This window comes from Leptidea sinapis, chromosome 13, assembly GCF_905404315.1.
Source record: "Leptidea sinapis chromosome 13, ilLepSina1.1, whole genome shotgun sequence".
In the NCBI taxonomy this organism is placed as follows: domain Eukaryota; kingdom Metazoa; phylum Arthropoda; class Insecta; order Lepidoptera; family Pieridae; genus Leptidea; species Leptidea sinapis.
Window position 1 is genome coordinate 2,468,673 of NC_066277.1, and position 23,386 is coordinate 2,492,058.

Below are 23,386 nucleotides of genomic sequence, written 5' to 3' on the forward strand. Positions count from 1 at the left end.
GATATAGCAGCCTTTTTTTGAAGATGTTGAGCGAAGTCGCTTCTCTAACAGTTTTCGGAAGCTTATTGTATAGCTGTGCTCCTGCAAATGTTATATTATTTTTACCATAGTTGGTTTTAATACTAGGTAATACAAGGTGTCTGGCGCGACGTAATACATATTTGTTGGTATTGTGTTTTGTTGTGAATGTTGTATTTGAGTGAATGAGTCTATGAGTTATCTTATATATAAGTATGCATGTGTAGTAGTTGTAAAGTTGAGTAATGTTCAATAGTTTCGGTAGAAGTTAAGTAGTCATAATTATGTAAAAAATTTATTATTCGGTTTTGTAGCGTTTGGATTGGTTTTATATTAGTCTTACCTGCATTACCCCATATTTCAATGAGGTAGAGTAAGTGTGGCTTAACTAGGACATTATATATCAATAGTCGAGCTTGTTTTGGAATACACCGAACTATTTTGTGTAGAGAGCCTACTAGAGATGAAAGTTTGTTTATTATATTTATTAGGTGTGATTTCCATGTTAAGTGTTTATTGAGTGTCAATCCAAGGTATTTTTCTTCAAAAGTCTTTTGCAATACTTCTCCGTTGATGGTAAAATTAGGAATGTCAGGTAGTTTTTTATTTTTAGCACTAAATATCATATATGATGTTTTGGAGGCATTGATAGTTAAAAGGTTACATTGAAACCACTTTTGCAGTATATTTAAATCATCTTGTGCATTTCCCATTAGTTCTTCTAAGTTTTTGCCGAAGTAAAATAGACATGTATCGTCTGCATAAAGGGTAAGATGACCCTGCAAACCGGCTTGATGTATGTTATTTACGTACACCAGGAATAATAAAGGTGCTAGAAGGGATCCCTGAGGAACCCCGCATGTCAGCAGCTTGGATTTGCTTTGATGAGCTCCGATTTTTACAATCTGGTACCGACTTTTTAAGTATGACTCTAGGATTTTGTGTGCGGTTTCTATTATACCGATGTGTTGCAGTTTTTCTAGGAGCAGGGTGTGGCTGACGGTTTGACATTCTCGTCATTTACGTTGCAGCGTTGCTACGCAACACTATCATGCCCGTTTGTCCCCCTATTGAAAATAAGAATCATTATTGCGTCGCCAGTTCGCACGAGCGATAATAACGATGTATCTCAAGCTTAGAAATGGAAACTAATGAAATAAGTATGTAATGACTATAAATTTTATTTCCTATTTAGTCTTGAACCAGCCGACCAGTTTAAATAACTTAGTGAAAATGTGTACAAAACGTTTATGCTACTCCTTCTTGGATGATGGTCTAGGAATTGTGGACTTGATGTGACTGTACTTTTTCTTGGCACCAGATAAATTCGGACTCGCGTCTACGTTCAATCTTGATGTACTAGGTGATACTGAATGTGATCCGGGTTTCGGCTTCATAAAGTCTGAGAAAAAAAACATATCATGCTTTTTATTTATCATAGGAGTTTTATACCAGTTTTAGAAGTAGCAATATTTATTGTAACTCACTACTGAATAAACGACTCTTGATTTCCTTCTTATCAGGCTTGGGTGGTTCCTTACTCTCCTTTTTAAACTTAAGCAATCCTGGTGTATATTTACGCAGTTTTGATTGTTTCGCAGAATTGTTGTCGGATTTTAAACTGGTTGTTGAACCCGTTTCTGCTCTCCTAAGATGTTTTGTTATATCTTCGTTTGCCATTCCTAAAGAAGATATGTTAGGACTAGATGTAAAAGGCTTGGATAGTTCTGGACCCTGAAAAATATTGCAATTACCTATTTAATCAAGACAAGTTTTTATTAGTGTTAGAAATTCCGATTAGGTTGAAATGATCTATAAACTTGGGTACCTTGCTCACAGCGAAGAAGAGGATGAACGAGCATACGGGTCACCTGATGGTATTCTTACTTTCTTAGAACACCCAAAAGGGATTATTGGAGCATTACCGGCCTCTAAGATAGTTGTATCGATACTTTGAAGGTATCGTATCGATAAGATGTCGTATCGTCTTGGAAAAGACATACAAGGAAATTCATTTTATAGTTGGGTTGCACGTAGAAGAAAGTTCCTTGAAAAATTGTTTGTGGTCAACTAACGATACACATGAAGGTACCAACCCAGTATAAATTGAAACATGAATCTATAAAAACGTTCCACTAAATAATTAAAGTTGTTGAGTGAATAGTAGACAAATACTAGCTTTACCTTTATTAGTGAAATTCTAGATACATCCAAGGCGAGGGAAGACATTGATGAATCATTCTTTTCGTCCTCAGCAAGTAAGTGGATGATATAGTTTAGTAAATTTTTTAAATCGTGACAATTCGTTTCCGCTTGAACTAGCGTGGCAAGTAAATCTGGTGATACTGGACATTTCCTAATGGGGCTGTAAAATAAAATAAAAAAGTAGGTATATTATGCAATTCACAAACTCGCAATCGGAAATGGCGAATAAAATTCATTCTCTTCGACGATTACCGATCGTTTTTTATATAAAGGGGAGTAAACGAGCAGGAGGCACACGTAATGGGAAGTGGTGAGGTAACCGCCCATCTGATGTTGTGGTTGTCGGCCTTTAAGTTGCTATTCGTAATTGATTCTACAAAGTTGTTGTGCGAGGTAAAAATTTTTTCGTAAATCACGCAGTTGTAGAATGGCAGGCGTCAACATGATGCGGGTTGAACTTCGCATTTTGACGTTATGTCCAATTTGGAATTCGGCTGTTGGTATCAGTCCGAACAACTCTTCTGAGCACTCCCCGTGATAAATGCGGTAGAAGATGCAGCGAGAACCCACATATCCACGTAACGGCAAAGAATCAAGCCGATTGTCGATGATTAGAGCCGCTCTTCGTTCTATGCGGTCAAATGAAAGAAAAGGAAAAAGAAAGAACCGACATTGTGGAACACCTATTTGTGTGCGTGTTTGACTCTCACTTGACGGCAAAGAATCAACGATCATAAAATTAATAATGTTAACGGACGTGAAAAATGCGAATTGTATTTTTAGGTTCTTATTACGTAATCTTGTGTTGGCTCGCTGAGCAGTTTATTTTGTGGGTATTAAATGAGACCGAGTCGTCACACTGGGCAATATAACGCGATCAGCCAGAGCAAAATTTACCAGACTAATACACAACTATAACTCGGAGGTGTAGTAAAGCATTATGTCTCCTTCGTGAGAAAGTGTTATGCCACTAATAGGATGTATTGAGGCCCTCGAATGTGTTTCGTGCCTACAAATCTTAATCTCATAGGAAACGTTTCCTTTGTCTCCTTGATAAACAATGTACTATTTCTTACTTAATCTTAATTACCTTGATGTTTTATTTCGTGTTCTTATAGACCCGGATGTTGTAGAGACAGTGTAAGTGCGCTGCCGTTGATACATTGACTGTAAAAAATATAAGTAAGGTTTAAAGAAGTGTAAAGAGTTAAGACTCTCCAAAGCTTATATGGTCGTATGACTACTTTGGTGTTGCAAGAGAGCCTGGCCGGCGGTGATAGCTGTTTTCCTTTAAAAAAAGAAAGCTATATTTTTTAGTTCTGCATGTTTTCTAGCGCTTTAAGTGATATCACTCAACGCGCTAGAAAAAATACAGAACTATGTTGTAATATTGTAGCACCGGCGATCTGTGGCCTACAGGTAGTTACTGACATCATCTACTAACATCCTACATCTAAATGGCCGCATCATACAGAAAAAAGATTCTCGCATGGCGCTTCCTAACTATTCTCGGACAAGACTTGGCGAGTGGAGGCGGCAGGAGTGCTAGCCATCTTTACTGTCGATTTATTTAGTTGGAGCTTATGATGGCCATGATTCAAATGACAGGGTAGGCGAGAGGGAGGTTGATTGTCTCGCCTCGCCTTCTTACGTCCTAATCGCACCCGGGAAACCGATAGAAGCGGAGCGAATGCGAGGGAAGATGAAGGGACTGGAACGATCCGACCTCGCTCTCCCTCGTGTCACTAATTACCAGATGAAAGTCTTACTTATGTCATCACTTCTTATCTAAGGAAGGTATTATTATCAACGTACTGTCTTTTTGGGCATTACGTCAGCGCTGTGGGTCAATTGTCGTTGCAGGAGCCATGATCCAGGAATATTTGAGCCACCTTCTAATGCGAGAGTATCCAGAGATTTGCATCGATTTGGAGTTTCAAGTTTAAGCTCCACATTCCTGAAATGTGTAAATAATTTTGACGCTGCTAATTCAGACCTATTTCAGTACTGCCTGTTTTTAGTAAAATTTTTGAAAAACTTTTGCTTCAACAGCTACAAATGCATTTTTGTAAATTAATGAACAAAAATCAATTTGGTTTCACTAGGGGCTTATCAACAATTAATGCGGGTACTAGACTCATTGAGCACATCTTTTACGCCTGGAAAGAGTCACAAGATGCATTGGGCATTTATTGTGATTTGTCCAAAGCATTTGACTGCGTCCACCATGAAACTTTACTCCTAAAACTAAAGCATTATGGAGTAAAAATAAAGCCCTAAATCTGTTAAAATCATATTTAAGCGAAAGAGTCCAGATAGTCGATGTAAATGGCAAACGGTCTTCGGGTAAACCTATGGGAATAGGTGTTCCACAGGGTTCTATTCTCGGTCCTTTCTTGTTTCTTATATATATTAACGATCTACCGTTTATGGTAGATGATAGCCATGAGATTGTATTGTTTGCTGATGATACTTCACTTATTTTTAAAGTGAAGCGACGTGCAGATATTGATGACGAGGTAAACAATGCACTCAAACAAAGATAGTGCGTTGGTTTGAGACGAATAATCTGCACTTAAACAGTAAGAAAACAAAGTATTTACGGTTCATTACACCACACAAACAACTATTACACCCAACACAGTGGAGGTACAAACCAACGTACTTATAAATGACCAGAGGTTGGAACTTGTGGACACAACAGTCTTCTTGGATATCACGTTAGATAAAAAGCTTCAATGGAGTCCACATATTGCCCATCTAGCAGATAGACTCAGCTCTGCGGCATATGCCGTTAGAAAGATTAGAGAGTACACGAATGTTGCGACCGCTAGATTAGTGTACTTCAGTTATACGTCAGCATCATGACGTAGGGTATTTTACTATGGGGTCATGCTGCTGACATTGATATAGTCTTTGCTCTGCAAAAGAGAGCTGTTCGTGCTATATATCAGCTTGGTTATAGACAGTCTCTCAAAGAAAAATTTAAAGAAATAAATATTATGACTGTTCATTGTCAGTACATTTATGAAAATTTAATATACGTTCACAAAAATCGTCACCTTTTTGCTCTTAATAGTAATTTTCATTATTATAACACTAGAAATAAGGGATTGCTTGTAACTAATTCTAGTAGGCTTAGATACATAATAAGCTTTAAGGGTAAATGTATACACTTCTTTAATAAAGTGCCAACCACTGTTCAGGCATTATCTATACATGAATTTAAATGTTTTATAAATAAATGGTTCTGTCGTAAATCCTATTACTCCACAGCTGAATATCTAAATGATCGGACAGCCTGGGACTAGATTGTGATTATTTTATAGCGATAGCAATTACTGTAGGTACAATATTGTACAATTTTATTGAAAAGAGCGCATAAAAAGAATGCTGGGAGAGTTTCTTGCGCCGCTTCTTCTCTCTCAGAGCGCCATTTGTTTCCGAAGCGGTAGTAGTATCTAGTATATTAGAAATGACATCAAAAAGAATTCTAAAGGAATCAATTTTGAGTAAATAAATGCCTTTTAATAACAATTAATTAAAACTGCTAAATTGCCTTAAACAAATAACGTCCACACTGTAGATGAGATTATGATTTTATGAAACGGTGCGGTAATACGGTAGGTTCCTGCCTAGCCTTCAAAATGTTAAAATTTAAAGTTTGATGAATAGATTGCGTTGTGGTAAGTACTTAAGATATTTTCTATACAACTTTGTCGCTTTCTTTTTCATTATTAAACAAAGATTTGTTTCATCTATATACCTTAATGTTACCTATATTGTAATCTCTTTTATCTACACCCATGCTTTAAATCCTCTATTAAAGATTCTGAAACAGTTAGCTTATTGCCAACATTAAAACACCCCATGTTCTAATAACCATTACATCATCCAAAAGAGTGTTGTAATGTTGTACTGAATTTCATAACAACTCCTATTTTTTTTTTCATTCCCTTCATGCTCAAAGAGTTTTAACAGACAGCCACATTATTTTTGCTCAACGCGTGGCATCTGTATGAATTTCAAAAAAAGAACATTTTGGTTTACGCGCGTTCCACACACCCGAACGTCGCGCGCCGTAAAAAAAAGTAGGTTATTCGAATCCCCGCCATTTTTCTTCGATATTTTTATTGTTTTGTTTACAAAAAATGAGCGATTAATTTCCAAAAGAACATAATATTCTAGTGAATTTTAATAATTGCACTATAAAAATGTAAATTACTACTAAAATAAATAATTGTTTCATAAATACTTAGTTTATTTGTATATAATCAGTTATTAATGATATTAAGTTACTACTAGGACTGAAGTTTTAATGTTAGCAGTAAGCTGTTTCAGAATCTTTTAGAGGATTCATATTTTGGATGTAGTAAAGTCTTGTATGCAACTGTTGATAATTAGGTATTAAAACACTCATGTGATGCTATTATCACAATCACAAATCCACATTCGTGTTTTAATACCCCTTATTACACAACAGTTGCATAAATAACTATAAACTGTTCTGTGGGTAAGGTTAGTCGTTCACCATTATTTGAGCGCGGGATTATTTATTATTTAAAATTAGAGTTTTGAATATTATTATTTTCAATTAGGGTTGAGTATAGAGCGTTAATAGTCCGCCATATTCGGATACATTTTATCGTTTGCCCATCTATACAACATCATCCTAAGTCACATCCACGAGGCAAATAATTTAGAATATCATGACAGGTTTTACTGAATTAATGTCCTTGCATTTGCCAGCGACTTTAAACATGGAGCCCATTTTGTAGCTTAGGATATGAAAAGGTCTTCCTTTCGGTACATCTATCTAAGCTTTAGAGACTCACTGAGTTATGTACATACCTAGTATTATAGATAAGTGGATATACTTAGTCTGCATCATGCTGACCCTGTTCCTTTAGAGTATCTGAAAGAGTAACTTCAAATTCTTTCTATTGTTAACTCTAGATACATATTTACCTTTTTTCTGGAGTATTCAGCTCAAGCATGCTTGTAGATTTATTTGCTTGCATTGGCTTGTCCAGTTCAGACTCATTATGATCCTTTATGTAACTAATAATTTTTATTAAGTTATTAGCTACTTCTTCTCGCGTTTTGCGGGGTAGAGAGCCAATCAGACCACTGGTGGTTTCCTGTGAAAAAATAAGAAAAATATTTATAATTAACTAAAACCAATCAAACGTTTCTTCTATCTCAGACGGCATTTCTTTTCCTATGCGCTGGTAGAACTAACTCATAAAGAATTTTAAAGGTAAAATTGTAAAAGTAAGTAATTGTGTCCACAGGGGGCGTCCCACAGCCCCCCCGCACAACGAAATCCTGTAATTATTCTATTGCTGATTTTAATTAATAATTTTACTGTGCCTGACTGATTTGTTTTTGGCTACGGATTATTTTTAGATTGTTGCAAGTACTTTTTTAATACTTAACATAGCAAATAGAAATTAAATTTGACCATGAACTAATCAAATTTTTCTAGCATTCTTTAAGTACTAAAGATTGCTAGAAAATGTTTCGCTAGGCCATGTTTACTAACAAGTCCTAACTATACTTAGTTAATAAATACCAACCTTATTGAGCTGTTTACCTCCCGTCATTCCAGAGACTTGCCAGAATCCACTGTTGGACTCATTGGCGTTACCTGGACATGAACAGCCCATATCAGCACTTTCCAACATTACTTGAATTCCAGATGCCTGAAAAATAAGTCTGTTTTAAATGTTGTATGGAAACTTATGCAAACAGTACCTATCGTTTTTAGTAATACTGACTGTACTGCGTCAACTGTACCTATGTTTAAATATATCCATTTCCACTCAGATGAAATCTACTTGTATAAAATTAATAAAACAAATATAAACCTGGCAGGTTATTGTAACAGTCTTCGGACGATCCATGCTAGTATTTCCATCTCTTGTGTCCAAAGACTTGATATTGTAACCAAGGCATTGAAGCAACCCGCATAGTTCTATGACATCAGCACTGACTTCCTAAAACTCAAAAGCACTTAGTTTCCTAGTATGGTGAGGTATTTTTGTTTTCACATAGTGTGAGGTGGATTTGCACACAAAACTCGGAAAGGCTCTGTTCCATTGCACTTGAAATACCAAACACTAGGTAGGTACACCTTACTTTTTGAAATGCCTTTGCAAAAGAAAGAGTTCAATCTTGTTTCAGTTTTTATTTGCATGGAGGCTATAATTTGCACCTTGGGTTTTATTTATTGGTTTGGTGCGATTTATCGTAGGTATTACATACTCTGGCAAAGTTTCAGCCCGCTGAAAATTGTCTCCCAGTTATCGATACAAATTACAAGGCATTCCAAATGCTATGATCCTCATGCAGGTATCGAAGTACTTAGTATAGGTTTGAGATTTAGTTTTGAACTGTGATTGAGCCACTCATTCTTGGTTACATGGGTATTTGAAAATATTTGTTTCAATTTTCAAATCAACAAGATGAACTAAATCAGTAAAAGGTTTTTTTTCTACCTCGAGATCTTGGTTCTATAATTCATACACTTCAGTTTTTTAAATAATGTATAAAGTAGAATTTTACGTACCATGTTGAATATATTTTTTGAACGATAAAACACAGTTTTTTATAAGACATAGAACTACCTAAGTAAAGTTTGCTTTAGATTTATTAGAACGATGATAATGAAAATATAAGTCTACCCTCATTTTTATTTCTCAAATTGCTTAGGTATACAGTAGAGAGACGGTGGATGTAGGGAGTTGTTAGATGTACGTAACAATTTTTTGTAGAATTAGATAGATATAGAATAACTTTAAAGTTATTAAATTTAACACCAATTTAAACTATACCAGTCTTTGAACAATAATATTTACTAAGTACCTAGGTGGACAAAGCTAAGAAAGCGCGACCAAAAACTGTCCGAGAGTTGTTGCAAAAGTAAAGCTGACCTTATATTGGTAAGGTAAAAAGATCTACTAAATTTTAGACTATATGTTCTACTATATAGTTAAGGTCTATTAAACTCATACGTGAATATTATACTTCATAACAAGGCTGACTAACTAAAAACTCTGCTCACTCGTTGTGTTGAGCAGTCTTTTGTCTTGGACACGTTTTGAGTGTGATTGCAAGTCTATCGTTAATGGTTCTGTAGAGTTAAAACGGTTTTTTATGGAAAAGTAGGACAAACGAGCGCACGGCTAACCTGGTGTTAAGTAATCACCGCCGCTCACATTCTCTTGCAACACCAGATGAATCACAGGAACGTTGCCGGCCTTTAAGGAGTTGTACGCGTTTTTTTGGAGGTATGACCGTGTCATGTCGTCCCGGAAACACCGCACAAGAAAGCTCATTCCACAGCTTGTACATGGAAGAAAGTTTCTTGAAAACCGTACTGTAGAGGAACGCTACACGTCCAGATGGTGGAGATCATATCGTTTTTTGTGGTGTGTCGTGGCAGGAATCAGGTGAAACAGCTCTTTAGAACATCCCCTGTGTTAATTTCTCGAGCTGTGGCTATGATAAGATTAAACCATGCCACAAATTCTTTGGTAGTTGCGAATCGGCTTAAACAATTGCATTCAATTCATCATAATTTAGCTTAGTGGCTGCTTTTCCTCGGTGTTCATTGTTCAAGTCAGTTTCCTTTACAGGACCGATTAGACCAAAAACATTAATACATTCATTAACTGTATCCGCTCCATATTTTAAATCTTATTGAGAGCTGTTTCAGTTGTGTTAATTCCACGCCGGACTCGTATTAAATAATTAATCTAATTTAAATTTTTTTTTCGAACGTAGGTATGGTACGGTCGATGTACGCGCTTTTTCCAAGTACCCATGTATTGTCGACTTGAAAATACTTTACTAGGAATTTCTATCCGCCGCTGATTGGTTGTACGTTCAACAAAGTATCTTGAGAGTTGAGTCGTGTGTGTCACTTACTCTTTTGTATCTTCTAGATGACACAAGGTCGTCCATAGTTTTGTGTCATCCAGGATAGTCTTGAACTCACCTGTCCCCCTTCCCTTGGGAAGGGAAGTCCCTTATTTTCATAAAAAAAAGGTCTTGACTTAGAATTGTCGAGTGGAGCATGGGCTCGGTGGCCTCCCCGCGTAATTTATACGCACCCTGACAAATAACTTGCCACATTAGTTTTGATGATAAAAATTCAAAGACACACAAATAAATACAAATTTATGAAAATAAATAAAAGGCTATTATTTTATTTTATTATTTATTGAATATCAAGGATAGGATGACTATAATAATTAGTTGTAAGTCATATAGCGCGGTGTGGCCGAGAACTTGGCGTATGACTTGATGACCTTGTTGACAGCCTCAAGGAAATCCTTCTCCGTGGCCACCTTGCGGCGCGCTCGGATCGCAAACATTCCCGCCTCGGTGCACACAGATCTGGAACAAAGTGGTACATTGTTCGACAAACGGAGGATGTTGGAACGGAGAATAGATATTGATCTATTCGCCGTCGACTGCTGATGAAGCCACGCCATTCGTCGCTTCGCGTTGTGTGACGGGCGCAGACGAGTGCACATCAAAGGGTCACGGTCAAAGGGTTTTGGTCGCGACAACATTCGCCTGCGTGGCTACACCTCGGCGCTACATTATAATATTTACGTCGGTATCGCGGTAGGCGAGTAGTTATATGTGGCCAAGAATATCGTGTTGTTCGACAGCGCGACACGAAAGATCGGTACCTAATGAAGCCCCAGCATAAGGGTTATTCAGTGGCAGCACTTATATTCTATGTATTGTTTATATGACAACTTTTTTTTCCGTTCCGGTAGCCTATTGATGTAAGCATCGTGTCTTTATTAGTTATAGTTTTACTTTGATTAAATATATATTTTAAAGAACAGTGCGTAATGAGTGTCTTTTCTGCATAATTTTGAAATCGCCAATACTCCATTCAATAAGGGTGTGATTTGTAGGAACGAGGCAAAGCCGGCGGCAGAACTACACCAGAGTAGTGAAACCGCAATTTGAGAAAATAAAAACAAATTAAGTATATTAATTAGCAAATATCATGTCGATGTTACAAGTAGAGAACCTAGAGACCTAATAAAGTTTGTATTACAGATTTTAAAAATGATACAAACTTGCCGAAAGAAAACACCAATTTCATATGTAAGGACCTAATATATGCCGCATAATTTACTAACTACTACCCACGCTACCTACATAATATATAATGCAAACCAACATCAATTATTTTTAACATACTGTGTAGCTGAACTACTTCAGTACGAGTAATGCGAAAGTGCGAGCTTTAGTAAACGTGCTAATGAAGAGCGCAACTTTAATAAAATATATATATATATATGTAGTAATTATAACTAAAACATATTATGCAATTGATTTTACTATTATTTCAAAGAAGAGAAGGACAAGCGAGCGTAAGGGTCACCTGGTGGCAAGTGATCACCGCCGCCCACCTTCTACTCCTACACCAGAGGAATCACAGGAGCGATGCCGGCCTTTAAGGAAGGTGTACGTCTTAGATCATATTTTACGGTCGTTTTCAATAACCTATCTAACCTAAGTTTAACTTAAAACTTTGGTAAGACAAATCTATCCTTTTAAGCTTACTTACATTTCAATAACCTATCGACATAAAGCATTGGACTATAACTATACTGGACATAAGTATGGATAGATAAAATCTTGTCACTAAACGGTGACAGCAATGTATCCGTAAGTAATAAGCCTGGCCTGTTTTCATCGGTTATCTAGCAGCAAGAGACTCTATCCGTATAAATTATCTATGGTGTACGTTATATCGATGCTCTCACCTGATCTCTGCTCCGGTGGAATTGGGACAGAGACGCGCGAGCAGGTCGAACCGGATGTCTCTCTCGACGCTCATGGCGCGCGCGTGGATCCGGAAGATGTGCGCACGTCCCTCCAGGTCCGGCAGACCAAACTCCACCTTGCGGTCCAGACGCCCAGGACGCATCAGCGCCGGGTCTAATGTGTCCGGTCGGTTCGTGGCCATCAGCACCTGACATGGTAATAAATAGTACAATTGGACGTAGTTCCTGAAAAACGTTCCAAGCCACAAACATCATACTTTAAGGAATTCGTGTTTAAGTTGAACAAATATTAGTTCCAAACATGTGCGTTGGGCTACTACGTCATGCTGTCATTTAAAGAGTGACAGTAGGGCAGCCATTTTTTTGCCATATGAATCACGAGACCAGTTTTCTGTTCTCAACTCAATTTATAAATGATTGTGGTTTGGAACGTTTTTCTGGAATTACTCTAAAATATGTGCAAAGGAAACAATGGCTGGTCCATGCGTCAAATCGAGCACGGGTGCTGCATGTGGTGCCAGGTCGACCTGTTATAGTTAATGAATCATGGTATTCGTTGGCTGCAATTACTAATTGTGACAGTAATCACGACCATCATATTCACGAAGCATCCTTACACAAATAATGAATTCAAGCTCTAAAGGTTGATACATCCAATATACGATAATTATTCTTTATAACTTTTTAAGGAAAATATGATATTTAAAACGCTTTTTACCTTAAATTTGTTATGTATATTACAGCCATTTAATACTCTATTTTAATGAAAACGGTGACCGTTGAGTTTCTTGTATGTTCTTCTCACAAGCTCTACTTCTTATGAACATATGACAAATTCAGTAATATAAATTCGGCCTTTGAGGTGATAGTATAGAGCTCATACCTTCAGCTTGAAATGTTGTAATTAACTAAAACAACAAACTATCCAAATGATTTGAGTTTTCTTTAGTGTTAATTTCGCCAATATTTGTCTTTAAACAATTCGACGCATGTTTCGCCTCTACACGAGGCATCCTCAGGACGTGTTGTCTCGCCAAAATCTATCTAAAGAAAACTCAAATCATTTGGATAATTATTGATTTCCGCAAAGTAACGCCTACTTCAATAAATTTTCTAAACAACAAACTTTAATATTTCCTCTTGGATCAAATCCATCCAGCTGATTGATGAGTTCCAACATAGTCCTCTGAACCTCATTGTCACCTCCGGCACCATCATCAAACCTACAAACAAATATTATTAACAATCAATGTATATATATCTAACTAAATAAGTATATATATCTACCTAAAAATTAAGTGGCCGCGCCTTTGATACAAAGCTTAGAAGTTTAAAGGGGTATTAACGCTTCTCTATGGTTACATATATAGATATATTTATTTAAAAAATTCCAATTCCAATAAGTTCTGTATACACTTCTACAAACAATATAATACTACAATACCATTCATATGGTAAGTGGTGCCTCAGTTATAGGCGAAAATTACATGCTATTCAACTAAATTAAGCCACAAAAGAAAATAAGAACTATACAGGGTGTCCCAAAGTTATGGGACATGAAGGGAAAGTACCTTAAATATCGAAGATAGATTTCTTTTAAAATACTATGTTACTTAAGAAGAGTTATTAGTTTTTGGGGATTCTTTCGATTGGCATTATAAAAGTAGGGGTGTTTTTTTTTACATTTCAGTCGATTAGATTCCCAGACGAGGCAAGTAATTTTTAGAAAATCTTTGAATGCAGAAGTACTAACTTTTAAAAATAACATAAAGTCTTCTTTCAGTAAAATAGCCTATCATCGATATTTAAGGTTCTTTCCCTTCATGTCCCATAACTTTGGGACACCTGTATATATATGAATGCAATCTTATCTATTCTATATATGAATGAAATCTAAATATCTTTATCGAGGTCATTTCATCCTTGAAACAACCGTTTATATATATATTTTACTAACATTATATCGACTATAATATGTGGCCTGAAATAAATAATATTATTATTATAATGTTTACACCAGGAACAAACATAACTTGTTATGCTTACTACTCGGTTTAAGCCGAGTTCGTTTTTTTGTTCCTTTTTGTGGTGCGATTTATGCTTTTACAACATGATCTCAGGAAATTTACAAATGTGTTACGCATTTTAAAAACGTTTATGTGGTGAAGGTTACTACGAGGGCTGCACTAAAAGTATCGGGAATGGAATATTTCCACTGTTCCTGTCATATTAAAATCTTTTTAATTGAAAACTCCTTGGTTTTAAAAATCGAATACCATTTATTTATTTAAAAAAAGATTCTCGGTCTTGTCACAAGGTACAAATTTGTGTAGTCGTTGAGAAAATGGAATTGACTCGAGAAAATTCTAGAGCGATGATTTATTATGACTTTCGAAGTAGTTTAACGCAAAAACAGTGTGTTGACCGGATGATTTCTGCATTTGGTGATGAAGCGCCATCCAAAACCACAATATATGGTTGGTTTGCTGAATTTCAACGTGGACGTGTCAAGCTCAGTGATGATCCCTGTCAAGGTCGTCCAAAAACTGCAGTCACTAAAAACGTTGATGCTGTGCGTAAGCTTATGAGGAAGATCGACATGTGACATACCGCGAAATTCAGGCAACTTTAGACATTGGCATGTGTCAAATACAAATAATCTTGCAAGAACAATAATTAGGTGTAAAAAAGTTGTTTTCCTGATGGATACCGCATTTGCACTGTGAAGAGTAAAAAGCGGCTCGCGTTACTTGGTGCGTCAGAACTCTCGAAAGATTCCACGCAGGTTCCTCAAATGCTGTATACAACATCGTACCAGGTGACAAATCCTGGATATACACGTACGAACCCGAAACAAAAAACCAGTCACGAGTTTGGGTGTTCGAAAATGAGTTAAAGCCAACAAAAATTGTTCCTTCACGGAGTATTTTTAAAAAAAGTGGTAACCACGTTCCAAGGTCTCCATAACCGGCCATGTTGCAACTATTCCTCTTGAGGGACAAAGAGCGGTTAATGCAGAATGGTATGCTAGCATTTGTTTGCCCATTACGACAATGCGAGTTCTCACACCGCGCACAGAACAAAAGAGTTTTTAAAGCAAGAAAACATAGAATTATTAGACCATCCGCCGTACAGCCCCGACCTAAGCCCTAATGATTTCTATACTTTCCCTAAAATAAAGAATAAATTGTGTGATCAGAGATTTTCATCACCTGCAGAAGTCTCCAAGATGGCCGTTTTGTAGGCCCCAACTTCCGAATGGAATGGTTGCTTCAATGATTGGTTCCATCGTATGGAAAAATGTGTCAAATTTTGCGGAGAATACTTCGAAAAGCAATAAATACATTTTTAAATAGTAAAGTTGTGTCAGTTCCTTGATTCCCGAAATTTTCAGTGCCTCGTATAACGTAAATGACTTTCTTAATACCACAGATTGGGAATGGAGCGACCGTCCTCAGGCTAGTTGATAATAAATGTATTGTTGTGACGAAATTTAGTAAAAAAAAGCCCGTCGAGTTATTTGCGCCCGTTTTTCTCAGGTCTACGGCAAAATTATCAAATGGTTGTTAGTTTTTGACGCCCAATCTAGGACTTTCCAATAAAATACTAAGGGCATGTACCAAATAGTGTAGCTATACTGCCTGTCTTCATGCAGTACAGTTGTTCATTTTGATATAATACTGTGGGAGAGGTGTATCAGAACACGGGCTGAATTCGTGCGCAGTGCTCTTTCTTTACTCTCCATTATATTGAAGTTATACCCAGCCTAGCGAAACTCTTAAGAAAAAAGCGATTCACTCGATTGTATAAAAAGTACAGTCATTGATAGATTGACAGATGACGGCTATTATCTTGTAAAAAACGGAGATAGCCGAAATCCACTACGTTTTAGGCAACTGTTCGCTTTTAAACATAGCCGGATTATACTTCGTGGCCAATCGCGATACTGTAATTACTACTATTTCAAACTTATGTCATGTTTACTGCACGTTTCATACTAAACTAAATTTATTTTTTTTTTATTTTAGTTTACATCCTCTTTGGTTATACCTACTTCTTTTGACGCGATAGGGAAAAATTATCAGAGTGAATGCTACGTAGCGCGCGCACACCGTCACGCAAATTCGACACCCTGACGTAAGTTGGTCAACTAGACCATTTGTACCAGATTTCAGCTACGATAAGCCTCTTCTCTACTGAACCACAACCAATGGACGAGAATTAAAAAAAATATGTATATTAAATAAAGAAAAAAAAACATTTCTTTCTAATTGTATAAAAATAATGTACCTAATGAGACTTAAATAAACGTTATTTAACAAAATTATGATAAGATTTTCATAGGTTGTATTTAATATACAATATTGTTCTTTCTACAAACGGAAAAAACGCGAGGAATATTTTTTTTAAAGATTTTTGTTTTGTTACGCCAAAGAAGTACAACTTCTTGGATGTGTTCATAAGCACACACACACTTTTCTAGGTATAGCTGATAAGCTATTGCAAACCATTAATATATTTTTATGTAGGTCATATGAATACTCTTGCAACGGATGTTCCAAAAAAGTTAGGTTTCAGTGTGAACGAAAATTTCGAACCACAGTGTTAAAGACATCCATATCTGGGATTTTTGTAAATATTAAAATGACCTAACCAGTGTTGTGTTGGTGTCTTCTACACTGACCAGCAATGTACTGAGTTAGCTCCTTTTAGCAGGGGATCACGCGCCGCACAGTTAATTTTTTTGATATTTTAATAATTTTTGTTACTTATTTCATTAAATTTATTATTTTAAGATTGTAATTAATACAGTAAATTGAAGGTGTGTGTTTGTTCTTGTTATTAACGTGTTTCTATTCAATTCTAACCACTCATCAAAACACTGCATAACGTATTTTTGAAGCGTAGGTGGCGCAATAGGTTAAACCATTGACTCTCACCACGGAGCCTCCGGTTCGATCCTCGCCCGTCACGTACCAATTTGTTTCCGGTTTTCAAATTCATTCCTCTGGTGTTACAATAGAGTATGAGTTGCGGTGATCATTTACTATGAGGTGACCCGTATTGACACGCGGTGAAAAATGAAAATTATTCGATAGAAATATTCGTTTTTGAGAAGAACTTGTCAGTTCTTCAGACGAGCAAGACGTTCACCTGGTAAGTGACACGCCTTGCCGTTACAATGCAGTGACGCTCAGTGTTCTCATAAATTCCAAAATTCTAACCGCGATTATCCAAGTACCCAATCGCGGTCGTCACTTTGACACAAAATATGTGAAGTCTCGGCCCAGTGATGCCACCAGCTACAACGATTTTCAAACCAAAATACAAATAGGTACACAGAAAAAAAAATTTACTTCACGGGACGCCTGGAAGATTTGAAACATCGAAATTATAATGTATCTACAGGTAATTTGCTTAAAAGGATAATTTACGACAGGATCCCCGAAACTCAGTCTGAGTTCCTGACCAACTAGTTGGTGTCAGATATTTTGCCACCAACTTACCGACAAGTTTTTGGCAACTCGGGGAGAAAGTCGGCGACTATCTGTTGCCGTAACATTATGCAAAATTCAGACATTTTTCCTTTTACTGACACAAAATAATAAAAAAGCTAAAATAAACGATCGATGTGTGTGTGTCCCAGCACATAGTAGAAGTCAAACTTCGACTTTCAAACATTAAAAAAATATTTCAAAGATAAATATTAAAAAAAAAAAAAACTTTCTATGAAATGTAGTTTAAAAATAATAAACGAAAAATCCTCAAAAAATATTTCAAAATAGACTTCTTTATAGTACATAATTTATTCCATCATATGGTGTGGTGATGATCACCACGGCCTTATTCGCCACGCCAAGAATCAGGTTTACCCGCGCCTATAGATGATTCGCATCAAAAAGGTGCCGCCGTGGTATTTAGCCAGCATCCTGAGAGAAAAAGATTCCTACTGGTAAACAGTAATTAATCATATTCTGTTTATACTAACTACATACCTAGCGCCACCTATAGCGTCGATTTCATCAAAGAAAATTAGACAGGCCTTCTTGCTGCGCGCCATTTCGAATAACTCACGCACCATCCGTGCACCCTCACCAACATATTTTTGCACCAATTCTGAACCTAAAATATGCAAGGAAATATTTAGTACTCAGTACCTACATTAATATCTGAGACAATAATAATAAACATATGTATGAACTGTCCGTAGTTTGAGTAAAATTATTATTTATAATGGCACGGTGAGTTCAAGTGATTGTTAATCCTGAAGTATTTTTCTTAAGGAAAGAGGAGGACAAACGAGCGCAGGGGTCACCTGGTGTTAAGTGATCACCGCCGCCGACACTCTCCTACAACACCAGAGGAATCACATGAGCGTTGCCGGCTTAAGGAAGGTCTACACGCTCTTTTTGAAGGTACCCATGTCGTATCGTCCCAAAAACACCGCACAAGGAAGCTCATTCCACAGCTTTGTAGTACGTAGAAGAAAGCTACTTGAAAAGCGCACAGTGGAGGACCGCCACATATCCAAATGGTGGTAGTAATTAGAAAAATTGACATGCAATATAAAATTTATATATATTTAGAGATTATATTTATAACCAAAATTTATGAACAATACAGAAATCGACCTCTCAGAAACTGTCCGAGCGCTCTTCCAAGTGAGATAACCGTTCGAGTGACGTATGGTTCGCAAATCTTAATATGCCTTCTTCAACTCTCAGGTTGTGGCTCCTATCTTAGAGATTGTTTTTGTTATGTGTACTTGAAAACTATTACTTACACTAATTGAAGACTATATTTTATTATTATTCAAAGCTACACCTAGTACTAAGTATGATCGCACAATGTATAGCAGTATCACATGAAACAAACACTATCTGTCTTTATTAATAAACACAATATAAAGTTACTCCAAGTCATATAATTCTGTATTAACAAAGGTAAGACAAAGACAAAAAGTTTTAAATTTTGAATAAATTTACTTCCCGTTTTTTAATACCAGAGTCTATAATTAAACAAAGTATAATACCAATAACCCTAATGAAGCAGGCGTCAGTTCTGTTGGCAACAGCTCTTGCACACAATGTTTTACCGGTACCGGGGGGCCCAAACAGTAACACACCCTTCGGTGGCTCAATGCCCAGCTTCACAAACTTCTCAGGCTGAAATAGACATTATGAATCAATAACAAGTATTCTATTAACAAGACAAAAGGAAATTAAACAGACAACATGGAGATGACAGGAAGACATAGACTGATGACTCGCTACAATATATGATATGAAATAATGATAGAAAAGGAGTTGTATGTGTCTACATTTATGAAGTAATAATGTACTATAGATTTGATTGTTTCTCTCCCTCTCTATTCTTCATATATTTAGAGTGTAGAGTAGTTTCCAGTCTTTTGTATGGATTGGTGAGTAGTTCGGGTGATATATAATATATAGATAGAAATACACAAACGAGTTTTATCTCGTCCATCACTACAAATTTTGTTTCATAAAATCCAATTCCCACCATCTCCAAAGGAGTCTCACTTCAATAAAAAAATAATTAAAGATCTATTATAGTATCTCATAGTGTGACACCAATGTTTTTTTTCTTCTTTTTTGTTCTTGAAAAACCCTAAGTTCTGACTGGTGCTACAATTGCGCACGTCCTACCTTGAGACATAAGATGTTACGTCACATTTGCTCAGAAATTTCACTACTTCTTCAGACCGAAACACAATTATGCTTACAAATTCTACACTGCGGAAAAAGGCGCCATTGCGGTACCCATAATCTGCCCGGTAACCTGTGCAAAATTGAAACAAGATTGTCTATAAAACTGATGATTTTAAAACTGAGAGACAAACTCAAATCTAAATCACTTACATGCAATAATGGAGTCTCCACAACTTCTCTTAGCTTCTCAATCTGTTCCTTACAACCGCCAACATCACTGTATGTCACATCTGGTTTCTCTTCTACCTGCATCATTGTGACTGTAGGGTCTATCTTTGGTGGCAGTGGTATATGAATTTGGTACTTGTTGCGGTCAACACTAAGCATATGGAACAATTCAATTTATACTCTATAGTTGATTGCATTAATTTATTTTTAAAACTCTATAATTTTGCATAATTAACTCAAAATAAACCATATCTGTTAACCAAAGAGAATGTTTGAATGTTTTTTAACTGGCTCATAACACCTTTGTGATTTCTCTTTTAGGATTCAGTACCCAGAGGATTACCAATGCCTGATTAATAAGAGTCCACTGACCATCATCTTACAGAGAGTGTATTACTATTGCCGGAACAACAAATAATAAATGCAAAAATTAAAACATTGGTTGGAATTTGCACTTGGCTGGTCTAATATTTCGCCACATTCTAATATACAGATAAGTTTCGGACCTACTACCACTTACTGCTTATTACGATTTATATTATACCAAATAGAAATATTTTTTTTAAAAGAACATAAAAATTGGATATGAGTAGAAAAGGTGTATTAAATCATCTATTTAACTATTATTATAGTAAAAACTATATTAAATATATAAATTTTTAAATATATGGAATCCTCATTAATTTTACTTAATTATAACAATAAAAATTTTATATTACGAATTAACAGAGTCTCTTCTAAGCCACAGCAATGGTGAAGAGCCCATACAGTCAATTCTGTATGGGCTCGTCATGGCTGTTTCACAACATAAAATTGTAATAGACACAAAAGTTTAGTGTCTACAATACCGTCGAAGATGAACGACAGTCAATGATTTGAACTAGTCCATCGACTAGTCAACTAAAGAAAATGATTGGTTTAGTTGACAATAAACACATTGATGACCCATCGCTAGTCCACACAGACAACCGCATTTACTGCAGTTATTGTAATTTTAAACAAGTTGTCATTTAAAGTAATAAGCCACCAATTACATCTTCAAATTATGACCTTAGGCAGTAAACATTAGTATAGGATAAACTTCCAGGAAACTGTAAGCCTTGACAATTTCCAACTAGTTTTATATCCATTATAAATGTTTCATGAAATAAGTTTAAGGTAATGAAAGCTTTATTTTGATCTCCCTTATTTTTTTTAATGACAGTAAGGGGCAAGACAAGCAGGACATTCAGCTGATGGTAATTGATACACCCTGCCCATTACAATTCAGTCCCACTCAGGATTCTTGATAAACCCAAAAATTTTGACTGGCACTATAAGTACTTGTCATCTTGAGACATAAGATGTTAAGTCTCATTTGCCCAGTAATTTCACTGGCTACGGCACGCTTCAGACCAAAACACAATAATGCTTACACAGTCCTGCTTCACGGCAGAAAAAAGTGCCATTGCAGTACCCATAATATAGCCGGCATCCTGTGCAACGAAGCCTCTCAGTGGGAACTTCAACATAACTTCTTAACTGTATATACAATAATAATCTATTTGCTTGACTCTAAATTACTTACCCCACTCTCATTCCTTCTTCGATATCTGTTGGTGCTACAGAATCAGCAAGATCAACAACAAATTTGGCAAACTGCTTTACATTAATAATGTATTTTGGGTCGTTGGAGTCTGCATTGATGATTTTTGTGCATCTTGCTACCTGTGTATATAAAAGAGATTTTTCAGGTTAAGATAGGCTAGTGGGTTCATATTTTCTACACTTAAGCTTGCCCATTTTGAGTGATATATTGGATGTATTACTTCAGTCAATACATCTCCAACTGATATAGGTAATTCCTCTTGGGGTATTACAGGTTTTACTGTAGTGGGAATGTCAACCATGACCCTGGGTGCATCTATCACATTCTCAGATCATCACTTTCTGGGAATGTGTGAGGGATGGTTTCTTTTTTAAGCAACGCCATAGTAAAATTATTAATATAATACTAAATAAAAAGAAAAGAAGACCATATTCATTTTTTTTGGTTAGGGCAGGAATAGGCCTATAGATCATGATGAGTGATACTTATAAGTGATTCAACTCAGGGATCATTGGTGTAGCATTCTGTGATACATGAATATGAGAACACTATGAATTAGTGAATCTTCCATTACCTAAAACAAAAAGATATTTATAGGTTATAGGGTTAGTTAGTTTAGTTTATTTTTTCGTTAGTTCAATACTTAAGTCTGCCAATAGCATACATCCGATTTTTATGCTCAAACTATGTTAACACATTCTCTGCTAGCACTAGTAAAAGTTTCTGTGGCATATGCATTTTGAAGCCCCCAGTCTGTTCCCTCCGAGTCATGTCTATATTTTCTAATTCATATGTATGTATATTTGATAAGAAAACTTACAATCATCTTAGAAGAAATTCACATGTTGTGCATGAATTCCAGCATCTCTCACAGGAATTACCTCTCAAATTCAAGGTATCTATTGATAATATATATTTAAAACAAAATGGAATATTACATAAACACAGTGAGATCACAAAAACTAATATTTTTAGAAAAATCACTTTCTCACACTGGGCATATTATTACCCAACCATAGTGATGTGTAAGCATTAATTCAGAAAAATGTCACTTAATTTATACCTGTAAAGGTTGTTCATTTTGTAATGTCTGTTTATCAGCTGCTAAGTCCCACAATGCCGGTGGTGCTAGTCCAGTGTCTGACTCCTTAATTCCCGTGAGTTCATTTACCCTTTTCATCACAGTCTGGATACCATCTTCCACTTCCTTTATGATCTTTGTATACTGGCCTTGGCCCTGCATAAGGCAAACAATATTATAATTTACCAATAACAATGTCAATTTACAAAAAGGCTTAGCTTAGATTTAGTAGCTTTAGATTTAGTACTTACGTATGATTTTAATAATGCAATATCACCTTCATCTAGGGCTGTAAACAAACATTTATTGGTGTTAATTATATTATATACAATAAGTTATAAAATATGTATTTTGTATAATAATTGTAGGTACTCACATTTTATTTCTTTCTCTGGTTCTTCTTTGTCATCTTTCACCTTCCTCATTGCATCGCCTAAGTGGTCAGGCATTTTTATATTTTTAGGACTCACTTTTGAATTAAATATATCTTTTTATGAAAAAATAGTGAGAAGCTATAGTACTTCGCAGCTAAAATATTATGTTATAAACTTTTGAGTTTTGACACATAGCCATTACCACTCATCATCAAATACAAAAGTCATTGCAGTTTTTTTTTTTTGAAGTTTATGGCCTGAGTATTTTTATTCGGTTTATTATAATTTCCCAACTGTATTTTTGATGAATTTATATAGAGGCACGTAATAGAATCTATTTTTCAACATATCACTCAGATGGTGGGAGGGATCTTGCACTGTCAATTGATTTTGCACTA

General features: G+C 36.0%; 2 protein-coding genes across 2 annotated transcripts; both read right to left on the reverse strand.

Annotated features, from left to right (window-relative positions):
- Positions 1–1,213: 1,213 nt before the first annotated feature.
- LOC126967478 (uncharacterized) lies at positions 1,214–8,915 on the reverse strand. Its single transcript, XM_050811968.1, has 9 exons — positions 8,910–8,915; positions 8,094–8,222; positions 7,803–7,928; positions 7,192–7,364; positions 4,039–4,180; positions 3,314–3,390; positions 2,203–2,383; positions 1,506–1,752; positions 1,214–1,420 (listed from the first exon to the last, which is right to left on the reverse strand). Exons 1-9 carry the CDS (start codon positions 8,913–8,915, stop codon positions 1,272–1,274), a joined length of 1,230 nt encoding a protein of 409 aa, XP_050667925.1. The 3' UTR covers positions 1,214–1,271.
- Positions 8,916–10,430: 1,515 nt separating this feature from the next.
- On the reverse strand, positions 10,431–23,186 carry LOC126967613 (26S proteasome regulatory subunit 7). Its single transcript, XM_050812140.1, has 10 exons — positions 22,991–23,186; positions 22,866–22,903; positions 22,597–22,770; positions 21,513–21,652; positions 19,928–20,096; positions 19,078–19,210; positions 18,041–18,167; positions 13,171–13,267; positions 12,024–12,232; positions 10,431–10,626 (listed from the first exon to the last, which is right to left on the reverse strand). Exons 1-10 carry the CDS (start codon positions 23,061–23,063, stop codon positions 10,482–10,484), a joined length of 1,305 nt encoding a protein of 434 aa, XP_050668097.1. The 5' UTR covers positions 23,064–23,186; the 3' UTR covers positions 10,431–10,481.
- Positions 23,187–23,386: the final 200 nt, after the last annotated feature.

Excerpts from the sequence above, each read along its gene's own strand:
- LOC126967613 (XM_050812140.1), bottom strand. The coding sequence starts at position 23,063 with ATGCCTGACCACTTAGGCGATGCAATGAGGAAGGTGAAAGATGACAAA. Across the intron at positions 21,653-22,596 it reads AAAATGAACAACCTTTACAG|GTAGCAAGATGCACAAAAAT; the intron begins GTATAAATTAAG and ends TTATATACACAG. Across the intron at positions 10,627-12,023 it reads TCCACCGGAGCAGAGATCAG|ATCTGTGTGCACCGAGGCGG; the intron begins GTGAGAGCATCG and ends ACTTTGTTCCAG.
- LOC126967478 (XM_050811968.1), bottom strand. Across the intron at positions 7,929-8,093 it reads CTGTTACAATAACCTGCCAG|GCATCTGGAATTCAAGTAAT; the intron begins GTTTATATTTGT and ends CTTATTTTTCAG. Across the intron at positions 1,753-2,202 it reads CTAGAATTTCACTAATAAAG|GGTCCAGAACTATCCAAGCC; the intron begins GTAAAGCTAGTA and ends AATATTTTTCAG.